The following is a 21,590-nucleotide window of genomic DNA, read 5'->3' on the forward strand; positions in this document are numbered from 1 at the left end:
TGCTAAAAAAGTGTTCCTCAAAATGTATCTGCCAAGGGAGCATCATAAAACATGGTGCAGGGCAAGCTATTGAGATTATGCAGTGAAATATCTTTCTCAATGGCTTATGGAATGCATTGGCAGAGTGATTAGTTACTAAATTGCTTTACTGAGAGTCTTATAATTCATGGCACACATAGCTGGCTTATTCTGATAACTAATTACTCATTGTTACTTTTCTTCCTAATTCACCTGATGTCCACCTTACAGGGTTTCTCTTCTCTTCATGTGATTTGAGGTTAATATGCATTATTTCTGCATATGTGGCCAGCTGCTTCCTCTCAGCATTGGCATTGGAGCATCAGTGCTGGAGGAGAAATCAGCTCTGCTTCTCTGGGCAAATATTTTACAGAGGATGGGGTGGAATGACGGCAGAGGTGACAGGGAGGAACACAGGAAGACATTGCTCTCCCAAGCCGGTGACTTGGGCACTCATGGGCCGTGACCTATAAAGCACTGGTCAATAGAAAGTGATTACACTTCTCATAGCTCCTGTTACAAGGAACAGTGAACCCCACTTGCAAACCAGGTTTCTGTCCTCTGCATAGCCTCCAGAGTGGCAGAACATGCCTGACACTGCACGTCAGGGATCACCCCAAAATACAGGGATATTCACACTGAAGCCTATAGACTCCCATATTGGGAGGAAGACTGTAGAGGAGATTTCAGATAGTTCTTCACTTCTCAGTTTGGCTTTGCACCCCCCCCGACCACAGTAGTTAATTTAAGGAATGCTAAAATGCTAGCATTGCATATTTGAGATAACACAGGTCTGTAGAGGTATGTACACATGTCAGGTTAACGACATATACTTGCTTTTTTGTGTGTCTCTCTTTGTAATGGACTGCTGTTCTTGTTTCATCAAATAATGGGTCATACGGAACCTTGGAAAACACTTGCAGCAGAATTTCATCTCCAGTGAAGCAAACAAAGGCATGTTAATACCAGCAATATTTTGCTAAGTACCTAAAGCAGACTATGCATACAATGAATGCATGACACAAACTCAATGGATATTGGACATTATGCTGTAAATGCCTTATCTTTGGGAAGGAAACTCCAACTACCTAAATCATTTCCAGAACATTTTAATGGCATGAGACATTCGGGGCAGCAAACACCGCCCACTAAAGATATATGACCCCAAATCTCATGATACTCGGTGCCATAATTCTCCTTCTTCTTCCTCTTGTCATTCTGCCACACAAGCACTGGGGAGGCCCCCAATGATATCAGAGAAGCGGGCCTTTCCCAACTTCCTGCGCCAGAGCCACAGTGGCCTCCCTCAGATTGCTATGACAGAAGGAAAATAAACCACTCTTTGTTTAAGCAACTGTACGTCGGGTTCTCAGGAAATTGCAACCAGTTGCATTCTTAATTGGTACAGCAACTATGGCACCACGCAGACTGCCCTCACCAGGATGATCTTGACCACTCAGTTTTATGACCCATTATTGTACGGAGGAACCAAGCCCACGCTCCTAAAGATCATAATGCTCCTGGAGACTGGCCTAGAGTAGAAGACTGCAGATCATTCACACAAGCTTTCACCCAGCCTTATCTCTGCACAGAGACAGTACGAGGTGCTGGGGGTTCAGAGAGGAAGGTGACCTGGTGTGTGGTGAGGCTCCCCGAGCCATCTAGATAGCGGGAGAGGCAGAAGTATACACAGATACAACCAGAGATGACACAGCCACACAAAGCTACAAAGCAAAGGCCAGAGAAGACAGGAGGGGAAGAAAACCAGCTCGGCCTGCGGCAGCCAGAACACAGGCACACAACTAAGCAGACTTCCGGAGGAAGAAGTAGGCCCTGCTGGTGAGGCTGGGTTCTGGATTCAGTTGACCACAGTATTTACTGAGACCCAAGGTCACTCCTGTTCACCGACATTCGATGTCTCTGTTAACTCCCTTCACCAACAATCTGGTGCTCATGATCTCACTCCAGCCCTGGTAGGCCAGTGTGTGACATGCAAGACACCTGGAAACAGCCTCTAGGAAACACTAGCTCATGAGCTATAAGCATCATGAAAAGCCCTTGAAGCAGTCATTGAAGGGGGGCTGCAGACCAGCCACAGCCCACACCAAGATCACACATGACTCACACACTCCACCCCACCCTTCGTGCCACTGAAGTAGGATGTGGAGCAAGGAGCCCGACCCCAGCACTTCCTGGGATGTGACTGCCTGGGACCAGACAGACACAAAAGGGAAAGCTGTCCTCAGAGAGTTTTGAAGCTTGTGTACAAATGTCCTATCTGAAAATTGCACCCACAAAAACAGGGGTGGGAGCCATGAGGGCAGAAACAAAGCAGAATAGATTCTATAAGCTCGGAAAGCTGTTTCTTTATAAAGCTGTTGCTAATTCATGAGGGTTACATTTTTGAAATATATTAAGTTCTCCTTCCCTTTTAAGTTCTCAGGCTTCTGGCTTCCCTGGGAAGAAGCAGTTTTACTTTCCCCTCTAGGCTTTCCTTGCTAGGTCCCAGAAAACAGTCCTCGCAAACCCCACTCATCCTGCATTCTCAGTGTATTTCCAGGGCTGTTGGTCCTCGGTGGTTTCCACTCGCTTGATGTAACAGGAGCTCACCACAGAGACACCAGAAAATGAACCATCAGGGTCATCAGGACAATGAGGAGCTGCTCTCACCACCCGTCCTTGATGACCGTGCTGACCTACGAGTCCCTGGAAATGCTGCCCAGAGGGAGCTGCAGAGTTGAGCCGTGGCCTCCAATGCCAAGGCCCACCTGGTGTGAGCTGGGCTGGTCAGTGGGCTCTTGAGGGGTGATGGGAGCTTCCCAAACCCCCAACCAGACTCCCATCTTCAGATGCAATCACTCCCCTCCTACACATATGGGGCCGAATTCAGAGACGCTGGGGTCATCTGCAAGGCCGAGAACAAGGCTTCTGCCTCCTAGACAGCAGGTGCTGAGGGCACAGCTAGGGGGACTGCAAGTGCTACCGGCATCTGCTCATTCATCCCCTCCTGGTCACCTGCCAGGCAGTCGTCTATGCAGACTGCCCGAGGCCTCTGTGATGGCTCTCATGGGGAGGAGCAAGCCCAGCGCTCCTGACACAGACAGCTGCCGGAACGGAATGGAGGCCCATCAGGTGTCGAGAGATCTGCTCCCTTGCAAGCAGGAATGAACAGGCATCGCTCTGTGATCCGAATGCCTCCTAACCCAGGGGGAAGCATCAGCGCCACTCTCCCGCGTGCTCCTTCTCACACCTAAGGTGACCCTCAACCTTCACTCCTGATGCACAGCCCAGGCACCCTCAGGAGAGACTTCACTGGCATTTGAACAGCTTCCTTCAGCAGACAGCTGTGGTTCAGAACCCTTTTCTCCGTCTCAGCTCTCTGCTAAAGACTTCCCTGGGCCTTAGTTTTTCTCACATGTTTAATGGAAGGTTTAGAGTGGAGACCAGTGAGTCTCAGCCTAGTGTTCCCTGGAGGGTTAGAAAACTACAAATGTGAAGGTCTATCCCACACCCCAAAATCTGATGTGGGGTGTGTGTGGAATGTCTCAGTTGTTAGAAAGAGGATTGCCCCAGGGGTTCTCATGCTCAGTTAGGGCTGAGAATCCCTGGAGGAGGTTCAGCTCGGCTTTGGGGCCTTAGAGCAGAAACTGGCGAGGCAGGTGGGTCACAGCTGGTGTGAGGTGGCATCTGAGGCTGCAGTCCCACATGGCCCTGCTCTGCTCCACTCACGCTCAGTAGGGTCCTTTTGAGGTGTTTATCGTCTGTTTTGCTTAATTTCCTGAGACTGTGACACGTAGACAGATTCTAGCCTCAAGGAAGAGAAGCTGCCTTCCCTTCACAGCAGCGGGAACAGGTTTCCTGGGAGACAATGAGGACCACCCAAGTAACTCTTCAAATCCAGCCTGAGGTTCCACAGGGAGAGGGGTAACTCACCAAAGATTTTAACCAAACCTTCATCAGGATTTTTTGAATTTGAGGAAAATTCAGGCCAGGTGTGGTGGCTCACGTCTTTAATCCCAGCGCTCTGGGAGGCTGAGGTGGGAGGATCACTTGAGGTCAGGAGTTCGAGACCAGCCTGGGAAACATAGGGAGACCCCAACTCTACAAAAAATAAAAAGTAATTACCTGGGCGTGGTGGTGTGCCCCTGTGGTCCCAGCTACTCAGGAAGCTGAGGCAGGAGGCTCCATTGAGGTCAGGAGTTCATGACCAGCCTGGCCAACATGATGAAACTCCATCTCTACTAAAAATTGTATTTTAGTAATTACTAATTTACTAGTAACTTACTTAGTAATTTATTAGTTTAGTAAATTAGCCAGGCATGGTGGCATGTGCCTGTAATCCCAGCAACTTGGGAGGCTGAGGCAGGATAATCACTTTGAACCTGGGAAGCAGAGGTTGCAGTGAGCCAAGATAGCGCCATTGCACTCCAGCCTGGACGAGAGAGTGACACTCCATCTCAAAAAATTAAAAAATTAAATAAAATTAAATAGTGATGCTTCCCAACTCTGTGAGTATACTAAAAACCACTGAATTATATACTTTGTAAAGGGTAAATCTGGCCAGACATGATGGTTCATGACTGTAATTCCAGCACTTTGGGAGGCCAAGGTAGGAGGATCACTTGAGCCCAGGAGTTTGAGACCAGCCTGGGCAACATAGCGAGATCCCTATTTCTACAAAAATTTAAAAAATTAGCTGGGTGTGGTGGTACATGCCTGTGGTCCCAGCTACCTGGGAGGCTGAAGGGAGGATCCTTAGGCCTGGAACGTTGAGGCTGCAATTAGCTGTGATTATGCCACTGCACTCCAGCCTGGGGTGACAGAGGGAGCCCCTATCTCAAAAATAATAACAATAAATAGAAAAATAAAATAAAGGGTGAATTTTATTATATATTATATCTCTATAAAGTTGTTATTAATTTTTTTTTTTTTTTTTTGAGACAGGATCCCACTCTGTTGCCCAAGCTTGAGTGCAGTGGTGTGATCACGGCTTACTGCAGCCTCGACTTTTTGGGCTCAAGTGATCATCCCACCTCAGCCTCCCTAGTAGCTGGGACCACAGGCATGCAGCACCACCATGCATGGCTAATTTTTAAATTTTTCATACAGACAGGCTCTCATGATGTTGCCTAGGCTTGTCACAAACTCCTGAGCTCAAGGAATCCTCCTGCTTTGGCCTCCCAAAGTGCTGGAGTTACAAGAGTGAGCCACTGTACCCGGCCTAAGGCTGTTATTTTTTAAATAGTGCGTATATATAGATAAAATCAGGAGGGTTAGTTAGCATATGGTGGTTCTTTATACTAATCTTTCTACTTTTGCATATGTTTGGAAATGCTTACAATGAAAAGTTAAAATACGCATGTATGCCACCCTCCTATAGAGCTCTGAATTTTGAGAAAGCTTCAAAGTTAGGAAAATGTTTTCAGTTACTCCCTCCCCCAAGTAATAAACCCTGAATGGCAGATTTGGGGAGGTATAGAAGGTAGAGTAGGTAGAGTATCTGTGTTCCCCACACTGTGGGAGGGAACGCCCTCCTCTGCCCTACTTAGGCTCGAAGTGAGGCCCATGTTTCTCTCCAGCTGCCACAGTAATATACCTTGGATCCAGCAGAGAACAAAGAAGAGGGCCACGGCTCTGCTCATCTTTGCCTTAGTCCATGAACCATCATGGAGAAGCCAGTCTTCTGAAGGCCCTTCAGATTCAGCAGCTGTGGACTCCAGGGTACCACGGAACCTAACGGTCTGTGAAGTCACACCCGGAAGTGAGGTGGGGCCTGCTCCACCGTGAGAAGGGGAAGGGCCTGTGTTTGTGGACAGTGACGGGGGCTATGCTGGTGGCCCTGAAGTGACTGCCTCTTTGCTCACTTCCCTTGGCTCCCTGGTGCCTTCCTCCATCCTGCATGTCCTGAGGGCAACAGGATATTAACCAGGACTCTGAAGTCACAAGTGATAAAAGTTCAACTAAATTGGCTGAAGCGAATCGGAAGTAGCTAGAATAGCCAGAAAAATCCTATGATCAATCAAGACATCACAGCTGGGCGAGGAGGCTCACACCTGTAATCCCAGCACTTTCGAAGGCTGAGGCAGGCGGATCACCTGAGGTCAGGAGTTCCAGACCAGCCTGGCCAACATGGTGAAACCCCGTCTCACTAACAAAGTATTGCTATTTATTGTACTAGGTAAAATTATAACACCAAAAATAGCGTAGACCAATTGATTCGCCCATTTTGTTACTCATGTGTCACTATTTCCCTCTATTATATTTTATAAGTATTAAACTGTTTTCAAAGGAAAAATCTATTTTAGTACCTTGTACTACACTTTTTTGTAGTTTTTTCTCCATGTTCATTTTGTAATGGGTCCCACAAATTATGTAGCCAGCCCTGCCCTTAAGCCTTCATGTTCTCACAGTGTGTGTTCCATGGCTGAGATGGCAGATATCTTTTAGGGGTAAAAACTTGCATAAAGAGTTATATAGGGCCGGGCACGGTGGCTCACGCCTATAATCCCAGCAATCTGGGAGGCCGAGGCAGGCAGATCACTTGGTGTCAGGAGTTCAAGACCAGCCTGACCAACATGGTGAAACCCCATCTCTACTAAAAATACAAAAATTAGCCAGGCGTGGTGGTGAGTGCCCATAGTCCCAGCTACTTGGGAGGCTGAGGCAGGAGAATCACTTGCACCTGGGAGGTGGAAGCTGCAGTAAGCCAAGACCACACCACTACACTTCAGCCCGAGCAACAGAGCAAGACTGTCAAAAAAGAAAATAATCTGCATTGAAGTGGACCCGCACAGTTCAACCCTGTGTTGTGTAGGAGCCGACTGAATCGTCTCCCAGTTCTGGAGGCTGGAGGTTTGAGATCAAGACGTCAGCAGGGCTGGTTCTTTCTGAGGCTGTGAGGGAAGTCTCTGTTCCAGGACGTGGACTCAGATGGCCATCTTCTCCCTGGGTTTGCAAGCCATCTTCCCTCCATACACACCTGAGTCCACATTTCCTCTTCTAAGAACACAGGATCATATCGGATTAGGGCCTGCCCTCATGACCTCATTTTAACTTGATTTCCTCTGTAAAGACCCTATCTCCAAATACAGTCACATTCTCAGGTTCGGCGGGGTGGCTAGGACTTCAACATATGAAGAGGGGGTACCATGTAATCCGTAACAGCAGGTCATGGTAGCCACAGAAATCTTATTTCTCTAAAATACCTTCCAAAACAAAAACAAAAACTAGAATAAAAAATAACAAAGAATATATAAAACAACACAAAATCTACACCCTCACCATAACCAGAGGACAGAAAATGTCCAAATTCCAAATGACCAGTGGAGCTTGAAGTGAGCCGAGATCGCACCACTGCACTCCAGCCTGGGCAACAGAGTGAGACTCCATCTCAAAAAAAAAAAAAAACTTAGCTGGGCATGGTGGCGGGAGCCTGTGATCCCAGCTACTCGGGAGGCTGAGGCAGGATAATTGCTTGAACCCGACAGGTGGAGGTTGCAGTGAGCCCAGATCGTGCCACGGCACTCCAGCCTAGGCAACAGAGAAAGACTGTCTCAAAAAAAAAAAAAAAAAAAAAAAAAGAGAGACCTGAAGGTGCCTCATATGCTGTTCAGAGTCATTTATGCATATAACAGTCTACACTCGATGTCTGCTTTCTCTTTGCTTTTACTTAGCAATGTGTCCTGATATGTTTCATAGGAAATTATGTAGCACTCTCTCATTATTTTTAATGGCTACACAGTGATCTATTTTATGAATGTATAGACACTAGATGCAAATGAATACATACCAATGACTTCATCTGCATAAAGTTCAGAAATAGGCAATACTAATATGTTTTCAAAATTCAGGATGGAGGTCACCTCAGAGGAGGTCAGAGACCAAGGGGTAGGAGCTGATGGGGGGGCTGTTCATGCTGTTAGGAAAACAGGATCCTAGGAAAGACAGGGTGACACCATTTTAAAATCAACTGTATCTTTTTTTTTTTTTTTTTTTTTTTTTTTTGAGATAGGGTCTGGCTCTGTCACCCAGGCTGGAGTGCAATGGTGGCCCTCCACCTGCAGGCTAGTGGAGGGTTCTCGGCTCACTGCAGCCTCTGCCTCCTGGGTTCAAGCGATTCTCCTACCCCAGCCTCCTGAGTAGCTAGGACTACAGATGCAAGCCACCACGCCCAGCTACTTTTTTGTATTTTTAGTAAAGACAGCGATCTGGGCTCACTGCAACCTCCATCTCTCGGGCTCAAGCCAACCTCCCACCTCAGCCTCTGGAGTAGCTGGGACTACAGGCGCATAACATCATGCCCAGCTAATTTTCGTATTTTTTGTAGAGACACGGTTTTGCCATGTTGTCCAGGCTAGTCTCAAATTCCTGGGCTCAAGCAATCCACCCACTTTGGCCTCCACAAGTGCTGGGATTACAGGCATGAGCCACCGTGCCCATCCCAACTCCATCTTCTATTTATTTATTTATTTTTTTTGAGGTGGAGTCTCACTCTGTCACCCAGGCTGGTGGTGCAATCTCGGCTCACTGCAACCTCCGCCTCCTGGGTTCAAGCGCTTCTCCTACCCCAGCCTCCTGAGTAGCTAGAACTACAGATGCATGCCACCACACCCAGCTACTTTTTTGTATTTTTAGTAAAGATAGGGTTTCACCGTGTTAGCCAGGATGGTTTCGATCTCCTGACCTCGTGATCTGCCCGCCTGGGCCTCCGAAAGTGCTGGGATTACAGGCGTGAGCCACCGCGCCCTGCCCCAACTGCATCTTAAAACTAGCAAGGCACATTCCTTGCTAGTCCCGAATCGTCGTCATGAGATGCTATGGCTAAAAGAGCAGTTTAGTAATGCCTGCAAGGACAAAATCCTACCACGACAAAATGTCCAGATGCTCCAATATTGCCTAACAATATATGATTTAACACAGTTATAGTTACAGGACTCAATGGCTCATGCCTGTAATCCCAGCACTTTGGGAGTCCAAAGTGGGTGGACTGCTTGAGCTCAGGAGTTCAAGACCAGCCTGGGCAACACAGCGAAACCCCGTCTCTACTAAAAATACAAAAAAAATTAGGTGTGATGGTGCACACCTCTGGTCCCAGCTACTTGGGAGGCTGAGGCAGGAGGATAGGTTGAGCCTGGGAGGTGGAGGTTGCAGTGAGCTGAGATCAGGCAACTTCACTCCAGCTTGGGCAACAGGGTGAGACCCTGTCTCAAAAAAAAAAAAAAAGAAAGATATATATATATAGTCATGCTTTGATGTATTTATGCATTAAAATGCCAAGGATAACTTTCTTTAAATCAAAAAGTACTAAATTTTGTTATGCTGTCAGCCCACCCTCATGTAGACATAGCTTAGTTTTTACATAGATAAGACCCCTATATAAGAAGAGTTTAATATAAAGAGGGTGTGTTCCCCCTCTTGCTTTCTGAGGATGGCCTACTCTGTAACTGAGTAGCTTTCAATAAACAATCGCTTCTCACTGCACTCTGCAACTTGCCTTGAACTTCTTCTGGGCAAGATCCAATAACCCTCCCTTGGGGTCTGGATCGGGACCCCTTTTCCAGCAACAATGCTGTTTCTTGAACTCAGTGGTGGTTATGCAAGTGTGTCCACATTTTAATCATTCATTGAAATGTACATGTACACTTGTGATTTCTGCACATTTCTGTATGACACTGTGCTTCAATTTTACAAATTTTAAGCTCACAACCCATTGGGAGAGGTATATATACAGGGAAAGAACTATGGATCCGTTTGGTAAACAAATGTAGAACTCAACTATCTTGCACTCTTTTTTTTTTTTTTTTTTGAGACGGAGTCTCGCTCTGTCGCCCAGGCTGGAGTGCAGTGGCGCAATCTCTGCTCACTGCAAGCTCCGCCTCCCAGGTTCACGCCATTCTCCTGTCTCAGCCTCCCGAGTAGCTGGGAGGCTACTCGGCGCCCACTGGTCCAGGAAGTACAGGCGCCCGCCACCACGCCTGGCTAATTTTTTGTATTTTTAGTAGAGATGGGGTTTTCACCATGTTAGCCAGGATGGTCTCGATCTCCTGACCTCGTGATCCACCCGCCTCGGCCTCCCAAAGTGCTGGGATTACAGGCGTGAACCAACGCGCCCGGCCCTATCTTGCACTCTTGAAGCAGCTGAGTCCAGTGCCGCAGGGGGCTACCTGCGTGCCAATTCCATGCCCAATAATCTTGGGCAGGTTACCAAAGTGTGAAGACCCTGACTGAAAAATGGGAGTAATAATACAACTACCTGATATTGTTGCAAAGATTTAATATAACCTATGTAAAGTGGGCAGAAGTGCTCCACAGGCACAGAGCAGGTGCTCAATAAATGCCAGGACCAAAATACCACGAAACTGTAATTTTTATGAGGAAAAGGATCTTTTCTTCAATGCTCAACGAGGAAATATTATGCGGCCGTGAGCAATGGCTGACGCCTGTAATCCCAACGCTTTGGAAAGACTAAGCGGGAGGATTGCTTAAGCTCAGGAGTTCGAGACTAGCCTGGGGAACATAGTGAGATCCCTTCTCTACAAAAAAAAAATTTTTTTAATTAGCTAGCGTTGCGCGGTGGCCGTATGGTGGCCAATGAGGTTTATCCGAAGCGCGATTATTGCTAATTGAAAACTTTTCCCAATACCCCACCGTGACGACTTGCAATATAGTCGACATTGGCAATTTTTAACAGTCTCTACGGAGACTATTTCAGTAAAAATAAATAAATAAATAAATAAATACGGTGCGCGCCTGTAGTCCCCCCTACTGGCTGGCGCGGGAGGATCGCTTGAGCCCAAGGTTTCCAGCCTGAGCGACAGAGCAAGACACCTTATCTAGAAAAAAAGAAAAAATAAATACTTTGGGTGAAATATCCAGGGCCAGCCTCCTTGGAGAGGGCGCTCTCACGAAGGAGCGTGGCCCGAGGTGCTAGGACGCGGGAAAGACGTCTTCCTGGACCAGTGAATTTGCAGCTCCACAGACTCCGGCCGCGCCCGCACGCCAGCCCAGCTCCACTTTCTGCCGCCCGCGTCCCCTTTAAGACGGAGCCATGACATCATCCCCGACACTGCGCAGCCTACCTTGGCAACGCCGCGACCACTTTTTTCCGGACGACCTCAATTGGCTGGCCAGCCTCCGGAGGCCCCGCCCCCTTCGCGCAGGCGGCCCCGGGCACCTGCTGTCAATCAGTCCAGGTGGGAGCGATGATTGGCCGCCGGGCCCGCCCTCCAGAAAGCCCCGCGGGGCTCGCGTAGGCTGCAGGCTCGGGGAGGGAGGGGAGCGGCGCCGCGTCGGGAGCCGCCGCCGTCCCGGTCCGCCCGCCCATCCGGTCCCTCCTGCAGCCCGCCTGCTGGGCAGGGCCGGCGCGGCCTGGCCATGGAGTCCTACGACATCATCGCCAACCAGCCTGTGGTCATCGACAACGTGAGGCCCGGCAGCCAGGGGGAGGGCGGGCGCCCCGCCCCCGTGGGCGCACGCGGCGGCGCAGGGAGAGACCCCCGCCCGCCTCGGCGCGTCCTCCGCTCACTGCGTGGCCGTCGCCCCCGCCGGGCCGCTGGCTTCGCCCCTGGGGCGCGCGCCCACTTGGCCCTGTAAGGCCGGCTATGGGGCGAGCCCTCTCGCCCGCGTCGCAGAGCCCCTTCCCCAACCCCTCCCCGAGCCGGGCGAGGAAGTTCGGGAGAGCTTGAGTGACAGCCGGGCGGCCGGGCGGGGACGCGCCCCGGACTCTTCTCAGTTAAGAGTGCGGTCCCTGGGCAGGTTTCGACGCCAGTCCCTTTCCGCGTCCTTCGGCCCTGGCTCTGGCTGCCTGGCGGAGGTGGGGTAGCATTTGTCCTTTGCACACTGCTGCCTTCATCTTTGGGGCTGCACCCCGAGGCAACAAATGCAGGATGCTCTGTCACCCATATGTCCACCACCATCTGGTTTGCCTTCTGGCTACTTTGACTTTCTCCTTAAATGCTCCCTGTGCTGAGCGAACATTCCACAGCCAGCAGGGCAAAGGAGAGTTCATGGTCACTCTTCCCAGTATCAGCAAGCAATTTGGGGTGATCGTTTGGAAGCCTCAGAGGAAAGATGTCATCAGGCTTCCTGTGGCTTTGTCCTTCAGCAGTGGGGCTCGGCTTGCTTTCAGCTGCCATAGGAAGATTTCTGGCTTCCGGGCTCTGATATGGGGAGAAGATAAGGGCTGGGATCTTTGAGTCTGCCCCTAGCTGGGTATCTGCGTCTGGTGTGCGGGCCTTGGAGTTTTTAGTAATGACTCACTTGTCCTCTTTCTGGGATCTGTCTCCCTCCCACATGACCCCGTGGGGTCCCTGAATGACTGTCTGTTTTGGAGTACCCATGTGGGCTCCCTGAGTCACAGCAGGGGATGTTTAATAAGGTTAGCACTGAGCTTGGGGACGTGCTGTCACACCAGCAGGACGCTGCAGGAAGGAGCAGGCTACTTCCTTTCTTGATGTGCAAATAACTGGTATAGGCTAATCAACAGGCTTATAAGTTAAAAGGGTTACTGCTCGGCCCCTTGGGGATTCCAGCCCCTCCTCTGTAACTTGGAGATGTTTTATTTCTGCTGCAGACTCAGAGGGTTGCGATGAAGAGTGGTGGGGCTGAGTTGAGAAGTTGATCGCTTCGCTGGGTGGGAGGTTTCTAATTTCCCTGTTCTTTGGGGGATCCTTAAGTTCAGCTTCCAGGTGGGGGCAGCGATAGGACCAAGTTCTTGTAGTCTCTGGGAAGCCACTTGAGGGAAGCTGCCAGTCATCCCATGCACCCATTGGTCTTCTCCAGCAGGCCCTGTAGGTGGTCCATGTTCCACGCCTTCTGGGTTCTTGGGGGAGAAGGAAGCTGTTGAAAAAAAAAAAAAAAACCCCATGCAGAGGGGTTTCTTCTAGCTTTTGGGAGTAGCATGTGCTGTGGAATCCTCCTGCTGGCGCCAACCATTAGTTATGCAGAGGAAGGTGCCCTTCATGGTTTCTCTATCTGTATTATTGACGTTCTGGGCTAGCTCATTGTTGGTAGTGCAGGCTTGCCTGTGCATTGTAGGATGTTTAGCAGCATCCCTGGCCTCTGCCCACTAGATGCCAATAGCATCCCCCACTGCATGTCCCCTCTCCCCAGCTGCCAGACATTGCCAAATGTTGCCAGAGCAGGGGGATACAAAATTGCTCCCAATCTTGAACCGTCGGTGTACTTGTAAATGATCCTGGCAGGGTCCCTGGCTTCCTCCTTGGCCTGCCTTGATGGGGCAGCCAGCTCTCTCCATTGCAGGGGACTGGCTTCATCTGGTGGTGCATGTGGGCAGCTAAACTTTGTTTTTCCTTGCAGGGTTCGGGGGTGATTAAAGCTGGCTTTGCAGGAGACCAGATTCCCAAATACTGTTTCCCAAACTAGTAAGTGTGGCTCAGGCAGCAGCCTCAGTCCTTTTGTTTACCTTCTGTAAGAACATTGGCCTTCTGTCACAGGGCTCTTTGAAGACAATTTTTGCCCTGACCTGTATGGAAAACACCAAATTTGTGAGGTTGACACTCTTGAGAGAGCACTGAAAGAACAAGACAAGCATTCTAGTGGTCCCCTTTGTCTTTGGAGTCTCTCGTTTTGGTCTTGTTGAGCCAGCAAGGGGGAAAAGCAACCAGCATTTCCCTGGGGATGGGATGTGGTAGCAGCAGCAAGAATAAAGGGAGACACCTCCGAGAGGAGCCCTAAACTCGGAGCAGGAAGAGTGAGGAATCAGATGCACAGCCACCCTTTCCTCCCTGGAAGCCCTGGAAGCGTTTTCTGCCGGGCTTGTTTTCAGACTCTAGAAAATGTCTTGTTTCAGTTAAGAGGGGATCCTTTGCCCTGTATGGTACTGGTGGAGGCAGGAATAAGAGATAATTGCAAACCCAGAGAGCCTGGGGTGCCCCTTGCACCCGCCACGAGCCCATTGGGAAAGTTGCCCTTAGGAGCACCTCTTCACAAATCCTGGAGGCTTTGGAATCAGTGGCCTAAAGGCAGGGGGCAGCAGGGGATCCTAGGCCCCGAGTGGCAGGCTAGCCCGAGCCCGGCCTGGTCTGGGACAGAGCTAGCATGGTGCTCCCTGTCGAGCTTCAGCATTCCTTTCTGACTACGTGGGTATTAGAGGTTCCTTTGCCTTTAGTGGTAGCTCATCAGATCCTATAGTTTCCAAGAACTGAATCTCTGATCCAGAAGCCCTGGCAGTGGGGTAGGGCGGCATCAACTGAGTGACAGCAGGGTGCACAAGGGAGCCCCGACCCAGCTTCCTGGGGCTGTCCTCCCACAGTCTGTGGATGGTGACGGCAGCCCTGCCTCACCGAAGTCAGGAGCATGGGCTGAGTCACTGTGGCTGCAGGAAGCTGACCTTCTGCAAGGGCTGGGCCATGGAGGGCTGGGTTCTGGCGCTCAGACACGCAGCTGTCTCTGCTGACTGTGCCTTCTGACCCTGAGCTTCTTGTCCTCCCTAGGCCCCCTCTCTAGCCCCAAATCCCATAGGCCCCAGTTCCAACCTGTGCCCCCCAGCCACATCCTGGTGTTCGGAGGCCAGGTACTCTCTGGGCGGCTATGGTTGGATTTCAGTTTTTCTGGACACAAGCTCCGCCATGCCCCCTGCCCACCTTGCTGACGTTATCTGTCCTCACAGTGTCGGGCGGCCCAAGCACATGCGGGTGATGGCTGGAGCCCTGGAGGGGGACCTCTTCATCGGACCAAAAGCAGAGGTAACACCGAGGAGCCTGTCCTTCCCTGGGTATGGGGTCCTCAGTTGCAGGGGCATGGCATATGTGAGAGGCCTGTGTTCTTGGGCCTCTGCTGGTGACCTCCCGGGTACGTCCTCCAGGCTCCAGCTGGGAAGTAGAGGGGCACCTCCCCCTCAGATGGGGCAGCAGTTCCTCTTCTAGGGAGCATAGGTAGAGCTCATCATGTCCTGTCTTTTAGAAGCTGTTTGGAAGCTACAGAAACAAGAACTGATCAAAAAGTGATATAAGAGTCAGAATCACACACATTTGATGTCTGCTCTAATGAGGGCCATGGGGCCACCTCTCACAATGGAGCCGGAGTGTCCCACCAAGGGGCTGCATGGCCTGATCAGACCCTCAGGAGAGCATGTGTGGGTGTGGAGAGAACAGCAAGCTGAGCTTGGCCAAGGACAGTTTAGGTGCCTGAGGAGCATTGTGTCGGGTGCCAGGGCGTGGGGCATGCGTGGTTCTGGGCCCAGAAAGGGGAGGCCTGAGCTGGAGGTGCAGAGGGTGGGGGTCTCGCAGATGGGGTCCATAGGAGCCGAGGTGGTGAGAGGAGCTAAGTGGTGCTCGGTGAGAAGGGGCATGGCTAGGGGGACACCGAAGGGCAGGCGGAGGCAGCATGTCAGTGCAAAGGGGACTGGTGAGGACCGGCCAAAGGGCTAGGGGGAGAGAGGCGCAGGTCAGGGGGCACAGGTGGCCCAGGAGGGGCCATGTTGGGCGGCTGCAAGGTGCCAGCGCTGGCCAGAGGGGAGCTGGCAGAGTGCGAGGAGAATGTGGGGGATGTGCCGGCAGTGAGAATGGGGAAGAAGAGGGCCTGCAGATTGTGGGGCATGCTGCCACCCTCTCTGATCCCCCCAGCCGAAGCTAGCTGGGCTCTGAGAGCCTAAGAAGCTGGTGGGCAGGTGAACCCATGCTGAGTTCAGGACCCGCCACAGACCCTGGGACACCCAGTGAGCAGGGGTGGTTCTGGTCAGGGCAGGTGAGGTTCTGGTCAGGGCAGGTGAGGGTCAGCTTCCAGGAGGGTGGAAAGCAGCCGCTGAGCAAGGGCCGGGTGCCACACCTCCCTTCCCACCCCACCAGGAGCACCGGGGGCTGCTGACCATCCGCTACCCCATGGAGCACGGTGTGGTGCGAGACTGGAACGACATGGAACGCATCTGGCAGTACGTCTACTCCAAGGACCAGCTGCAGACCTTCTCGGAGGAGGTGTGGCGGCTGCCCCTCCTGCATGCTCCGCATTCTCCTGGCTGTGCGCCTCTCCTCTGCGTCCCTCCTCACCGGGCTCCCACATTTCCCCTCTGCATTTCTAGAGGGCCTGCTGCCTTTCCGTTTGTGTCTGGGTGCGCATGTATACCCAGTGGCTGCTAGGCAGAACCTTCCAGAGAGAGCCAGATCTCCGGAAGAGTAACTGCCAGCAGATAAAGGGATGGTGCCCTCAGGAGGGGTAGGAGGCTGAGCCGCCTGTGCGCCAGCGGGTGTGGCTCTCTGGAAAGAGCCTTCTAGGGCCTTGCAAATTGCCTCCTCGGATGCCTACAACTGTCCCATCCCTCGCAGCATCCTGTGCTCCTCACGGAGGCCCCGCTCAACCCGAGTAAGAACCGGGAGAAGGCGGCAGAGGTGTTCTTTGAGACCTTCAACGTGCCAGCCCTGTTCATCTCCATGCAGGCTGTGCTCAGTCTGTGAGTGCCCCCTAAGCCTGGCCTGAGTCCTGTCCTCCCTGTGCCGTCCTCCTGCTTGCCATGACCAGGGTCTGACTTCCCTGGAAAAACAGCCCCTTGATGACTTCCTCTAGGGAGTCCCTCGTGTCCTTTCTTCAGACTAGATAATGCAGACGTGCCAGGGTTCCTCCCCTGGGTGAGGAGGTCCCCGTGCCTCAGTGGCTGAGGTGAGGGGATGCTGACCTGGTGACAGGTACGCAACAGGACGCACGACAGGAGTGGTTCTAGACTCGGGGGATGGGGTCACTCACGCCGTGCCCATCTATGAGGGCTTTGCCATGCCTCACTCCATCATGCGGGTGGACATTGCCGGCCGCGACGTCTCCCGCTACCTCCGACTCCTGCTGCGCAAGGAAGGGGTTGACTTCCATACCTCGGCTGAGTTTGAGGTTGTCCGGACAATCAAAGAGGTGACGAGGGGCGAGAGGGTGTGGACACGACCTGGGCTGAGGAAAGGGTGGCACCAAGGCACAGGTGTCCCAGGTGCAGCCTTCTGAGGGCTGTGTCCCTGCCCCCGCAGCGAGCCTGCTACCTGTCCATCAACCCACAGAAGGATGAGGCTCTGGAGACGGAGAAGGTGCAGTACACGTTGCCAGATGGCAGCACGCTTGATGTAAGTGGCCGGGCCTGGCACTGGAGTGGCAGCTGATGCCCGGCCTGGGGGAAGGGGTAGCCTGCTTCTCCAGGAAGCCTGTCTGCCTCAATCTTGTACACTAAAGGTGGGGCCTGCACGATTCCGGGCCCCCGAGCTGCTGTTCCAGCCGGACCTTGTGGGGGATGAGAGTGAGGGGCTCCATGAGGTGGTGGCCTTTGCCATACACAAGTCCGACATGGACCTGCGCCGGACACTGTTCGCCAACATCGTGCTCTCAGGTGGCTCGACGCTTTTCAAAGGTACTGTGGCTTGAGAGTTGGTGGTGGTGAGATGAGGCCCAGGGCATCTGGACCCTCAGAGAGTATAGCCCCGCCCAGAGCTATTTTCTATTGGCTTTTTGGTGGTGCTCAATTAACATTTTTTTTAACAGACCAAGATTTAAAATTAAATTTTGTTTATTCTGTGAATAGAGGAGAAGTTTACACAAGCTCTAAAGTGTATTGTGAGTGTTGAGGAAGGAGCATGTGCGGCTTCATCTCATGTGTGGCTGCCTCTGTGAAGACGCAAGGCCCACAGGCAGCCATGGGGCTGGATCATATCTCAGCCTTGTCCTTCATCCTGGGAAGAGCTGCTGATAGAGGGCCAGCAGTAGCTGGGGGCCCTGAAGGCTGGATGCGGGAGCTAGCAGCGAGGAGGCCGGGTGCAGACCCCAGGCTCAGCCAGCTTTGTGTTCACAGGCTTCGGAGACCGACTACTCAGTGAAGTGAAGAAGCTTGCCCCAAAGGATATCAAAATCAAGGTGAGGTTACAGAGACTCCCCCTGGGGCGCTAGGGTGCTGGCAGACTTGGCATGGGGAGGAAGGGTGGATGGCGCCCCCAGACCCGCTCACCGGCTCACATCCACCCAGCCCTGCTCTTCCCAATGCCGCTGCTGCCACTCCCCAGCTGATGACCTTTGCTCTCAGGCTTCAGGACCTGGGGAAGGTGACTCCAAGGCTGGGAGGGATGGCTTCTGGGTGGGGACCCACAGTTAACGTGGTCACTTCCTCCCTCTAGATCTCGGCCCCACAGGAACGGCTGTACTCCACGTGGATTGGGTGAGGCGGGGCTCAAGGGAGGGCTCTGGGAGGAGACCACTTTACCCTGGATGCTCCTCCCGTGGTTGGCCTAGGCCACTGTGGAGGTGGGTGGATTTCCCTCCCAAATTAGGGAAATGGAACTCTGAGTGCCCAGGATGGTGGTTGGTTCCCTGACAGGTCCACAGCAATACTATCCCTCCATCCCCACAGCGGCTCCATCCTGGCCTCGCTGGACACTTTTAAGAAGATGTGGGTGTCCAAAAAGGAGTATGAAGAGGATGGCTCCCGTGCTATTCATCGCAAAACTTTCTAGTGCCCAAGGAGGGTGGGGCATGTTGGGAGAGGGGGAGGGAGGGGAGCCAGAGCCTTTAACCCTTTTTGGTCTGGGCTCTTATACTAGGCTTAGGGTCCCCTGCATGCCCCGAACCCCTGGGTGGGCGGCACAGCAGTGCCCCCCTGTAGCCTTCCCCTCTACACACACACGACACGCACACATGAGTAACATTGAGCTGCATGGACAGGAGCCTTGAGCTGGCGTGTGGGAATTGAGCGCCATGTTGGGCTGTTGTGGGTATCCCCCTGGCAGGGCCAGCTAGGCCTGTGGTTCCCTGCTCTGACTCTCAGGGCTGCCTCCCCGAGCTCCAGGGCCAGAATGCCTGGATGCCTGGGTAGCCAGTTTGGGGAGTGGGCTGCAGGGGGCAGCCAGCAGCTCCCACTGGTGTGTCAGTGCATCCATTGCCACCTCCTGTTCGTGACCTAACAGGGTGGCACAGCCCCTTTCACACTCTGTCCTCCTATATTCCTGGGTAGATGCCCTGGTGTAGGGCTGAGTACTGAATGGTCTTCCATCCCCAGCAAGGGGGTCCAGCCCAGGGTCAGGCCCTTCGGAGCCAGGGCAGAGGACACACAGTGGCCAGAGCTGCTGCACTCTCCTTTTCAGAGCACTTCATCGACTTGCTCCTCCCTCTACCCTTGGCACCCTGGGTGGGAAAGGATTGATGCTCATCATTTATTGAGGGGAAGCCACTTAATAAGGAGTCAGACCTAAAAGGCGGTGGGGGACATTTTCTTACCTCACCCAAGAAAGAGGTCGTCACTTTTGCTGTGGCCAGGGCCCCACCTCCCTCTCTCAGATATGTACAATAATTTAACACGGTTGCCTGAAAAAAAAAAAAACTTTTGTAAATCATTATAGTAATAATTATGGACAAGGCCCAGTGTGTGGCTCTGTTTTCTTGTGGCTCTCTGTGCTGTTGTTTGCTCTTCCATCCCTGGGGACTTTCAGAGAAAGGACCAGAGAGAATGCTGCAAGGCACTGGCTCTAGCTCAGCAGTGTGAGGGTTTCAGTGGTTGGCCCAGCAACGTGGCACAAAAGGCCTCAGGAGGCCGGGCTGTCACCCTGGAGCGTAATTCCGTCACCTGTTACCTCCCCTGCTGCAGTCCACCTGGGGAAGTAGAACCAGGCTACCTTCTTTGTCCCCGGACCCTGGACAGGCCTGTTTGAGCACCTCTGCTCACCCCATTCAGCCAGGGCTAAGGCTGGTGGACACCAGCAATGATGCAAGCTCACGCCTTCAGACAAGTCAGGATGGGGAAGGCAGGGAGAGGCAGAGAGGCTGTGAGCTTAGCCAGGCCCTAGAGGAATAGGCAGAAGAGCAGGGAGAGGAAAGGCAGAAGGAGCAGTGAGGAATTAGGGTTTGGAGAATGTCTGCTCTTTACTTCCTTAAGTGAGCACCTACAGTGTTTCCAGGATGGTGCTGTGTGTTTGGGGCCAAAGGTCAACAAGTCATATCCTTGCCCTAACAAATACACACGTCAAGGGAGTAAGACAGATGGGCCATTTTAGTACAGAGTTGTGGGGGCCAAGGCATTAGGTGCATAGCCCAACAGGTGGGGCAGGCCGACTTGCAAGGGCCCAGAGGTTAGCCAGAGAGGGGGAAGGTGTTCTATGCAGATGTGAGAGCCCAAAGAAGCACCTGGGACCAGTGGGGCTGGAGAGGAAGGCAGGGACCCAATGCCCAGTCAGCAGTGAAGCGTCAGTGGTCTGTGACCATTGTGTGAGATGAACCAAAAAGGTAGGTTGAGCTGGCACATGGAGGATTGTTAGCTGTGTCCTGGGAGATGGGTGGCCAGCCATAGAAGGATGGTGACCAGAGCAGTGTGTTGTAGGCAGTTGGGGTTTGTGGGGGGCCCGAGGGCAGGCCCAGGACTGAGGAGATGAGGTAGGAGTAGGGAGAGTACTGAGGTCTGTCTGCCAAGGCTTTTTGTGAGGCTTTGTGGTCACAGGGCAGTTAGGCTTGCACTGGCCCTCAAAGGGAAAGCAGAATTTGTACAGAGAACTCCATGTTAGGGCACTCTCCAGACCAGTTCTTCCCACGGGGCTCTGTTCATGGCACCACTGGCTCCCTGCCTCCCAGGTTAGAGCCTTATCCATCAACACCTTCCTCTTCCCTGTCTCTTCCACTCTGTCAGTCACCAGGTTGTGTGGTTATTCTGTGGTACCTTTCCCACTGGTCCTTTTTTTTTCAGCGTAGTCACTGCCACCGTAGCTTATGACCACAGCTCCATTCCCTGGCCACCCAATCTATTTGCTCGTGGATCTAAAGCCCAGATAATATTGGTTCTGACACCTACTCCAAAGTGTCAAGTGGTTCTCCACTGCCTGGTGACATGAAACAATTGATGTGATGCTGGTAAAACCACCTTCGTGAGCCACATGTTGTGTTTGACTCAGGCCTCTTGAGATCTGTTCCTTCCCTGTTTTAGGTTTACCCCTCATGTCCTTTGCCTGCTAGCCTTCGGGCGTGCTGTTCTCTCCATGGGAATGACCTTCGCTTGTGCCTGTCAAAATCTTGTCCTTTAAGGCAAAGCACCATCCTCTGTACCCCCTCTTCTGGCAGGTTTAAGTGCTCAGACTTTGCCAGCTTCTCACTGTTGGGAAAAGCTACAGATGAGGAGGGTAGTACAGCTGAAATGAAGCCTGTGTTGGATTGGAGTTGGAGGTAGTATGAAGTCATGGTTTTAATATACATAGATAGATACCGAAATAAACAAATCTGTGTGTGAGAGCCAGCATTAGAACATACACATGCATTTCCTAGCCCTGTCTGTTGGGAAGGTCTGGAAGCAATGACACTACAATAGCAATGAGCACATAACAGTGTCCAGATCTTGGTTTCTAAATACCATTCTGGGAAAAAGTTCTTTATTCTGTACTTGTAAATAGTTTAATACCATTAGTGTGAGGCCTGTGTTCTTCCTTGGTGAGGGAAGATGGGCTCCATTTTCTAAGCTAAGCTCAGAAGCCACTTCCATCCAAGAGCAAAGGTTTGGTCCTCCTAGTAGGGGACATGACATTTCCCCTGGGACAATTCCCTGGAACAGGGAAAATAATAGATGAGCTTGGAATAGTCTGTGGTACCATAAAGTAAGAAAGTGAAAAAGGGAAGGGCTT

The 21,590-nt window shown here is 52.0% G+C and overlaps 2 protein-coding genes and 1 non-coding gene across 4 annotated transcripts in view; 2 read left to right on the forward strand and 1 right to left on the reverse strand.

The window, feature by feature from the left end:
* Positions 1-5,706, reverse strand: part of CUNH2orf92 (chromosome unknown C2orf92 homolog) — a 33,560-nt gene extending 27,854 nt beyond the window's left edge. The window contains 1 exon segment of the mRNA XM_058428698.1: positions 5,615-5,706. Within this exon segment, the coding sequence (XP_058284681.1) occupies positions 5,615-5,660 (46 nt within the window). The 5' untranslated portion in view covers positions 5,661-5,706.
* A 4,873-nt stretch (positions 5,707-10,579) lies between these two features.
* Positions 10,580-10,720, forward strand: LOC116484423 (U4 spliceosomal RNA). The gene has a single exon (XR_004252581.1). It is a non-coding gene; the product is annotated as a U4 spliceosomal RNA (small nuclear RNA).
* A 429-nt stretch (positions 10,721-11,149) lies between these two features.
* Positions 11,150-20,855, forward strand: ACTR1B (actin related protein 1B). 2 transcript variants are annotated; one of them, XM_032176573.2, is made up of 11 exons: positions 11,150-11,210; positions 13,336-13,400; positions 14,648-14,723; positions 15,825-15,950; positions 16,299-16,423; positions 16,656-16,872; positions 16,983-17,075; positions 17,182-17,356; positions 17,795-17,856; positions 18,114-18,154; positions 18,347-20,855. In XM_032176573.2, the coding sequence occupies exons 3-11, from the start codon at positions 14,667-14,669 to the stop codon at positions 18,447-18,449; spliced, it is 999 nt and encodes a 332-aa protein (XP_032032464.1). In that variant the 5' UTR covers positions 11,150-11,210; positions 13,336-13,400; positions 14,648-14,666; the 3' UTR covers positions 18,450-20,855. The 2 variants fall into 2 exon arrangements, with proteins under 2 accessions (XP_032032464.1, XP_032032463.1); XM_032176572.2 differs by lacking the exon at positions 11,150-11,210 and adding an exon at positions 11,217-11,439.
* Positions 20,856-21,590: the final 735 nt, after the last annotated feature.

This window comes from Hylobates moloch, unplaced genomic scaffold (assembly GCF_009828535.3).
Source record: "Hylobates moloch isolate HMO894 unplaced genomic scaffold, HMol_V3 SCAFFOLD_15, whole genome shotgun sequence".
NCBI classification, from domain to species: Eukaryota; Metazoa; Chordata; class Mammalia; order Primates; family Hylobatidae; genus Hylobates; species Hylobates moloch.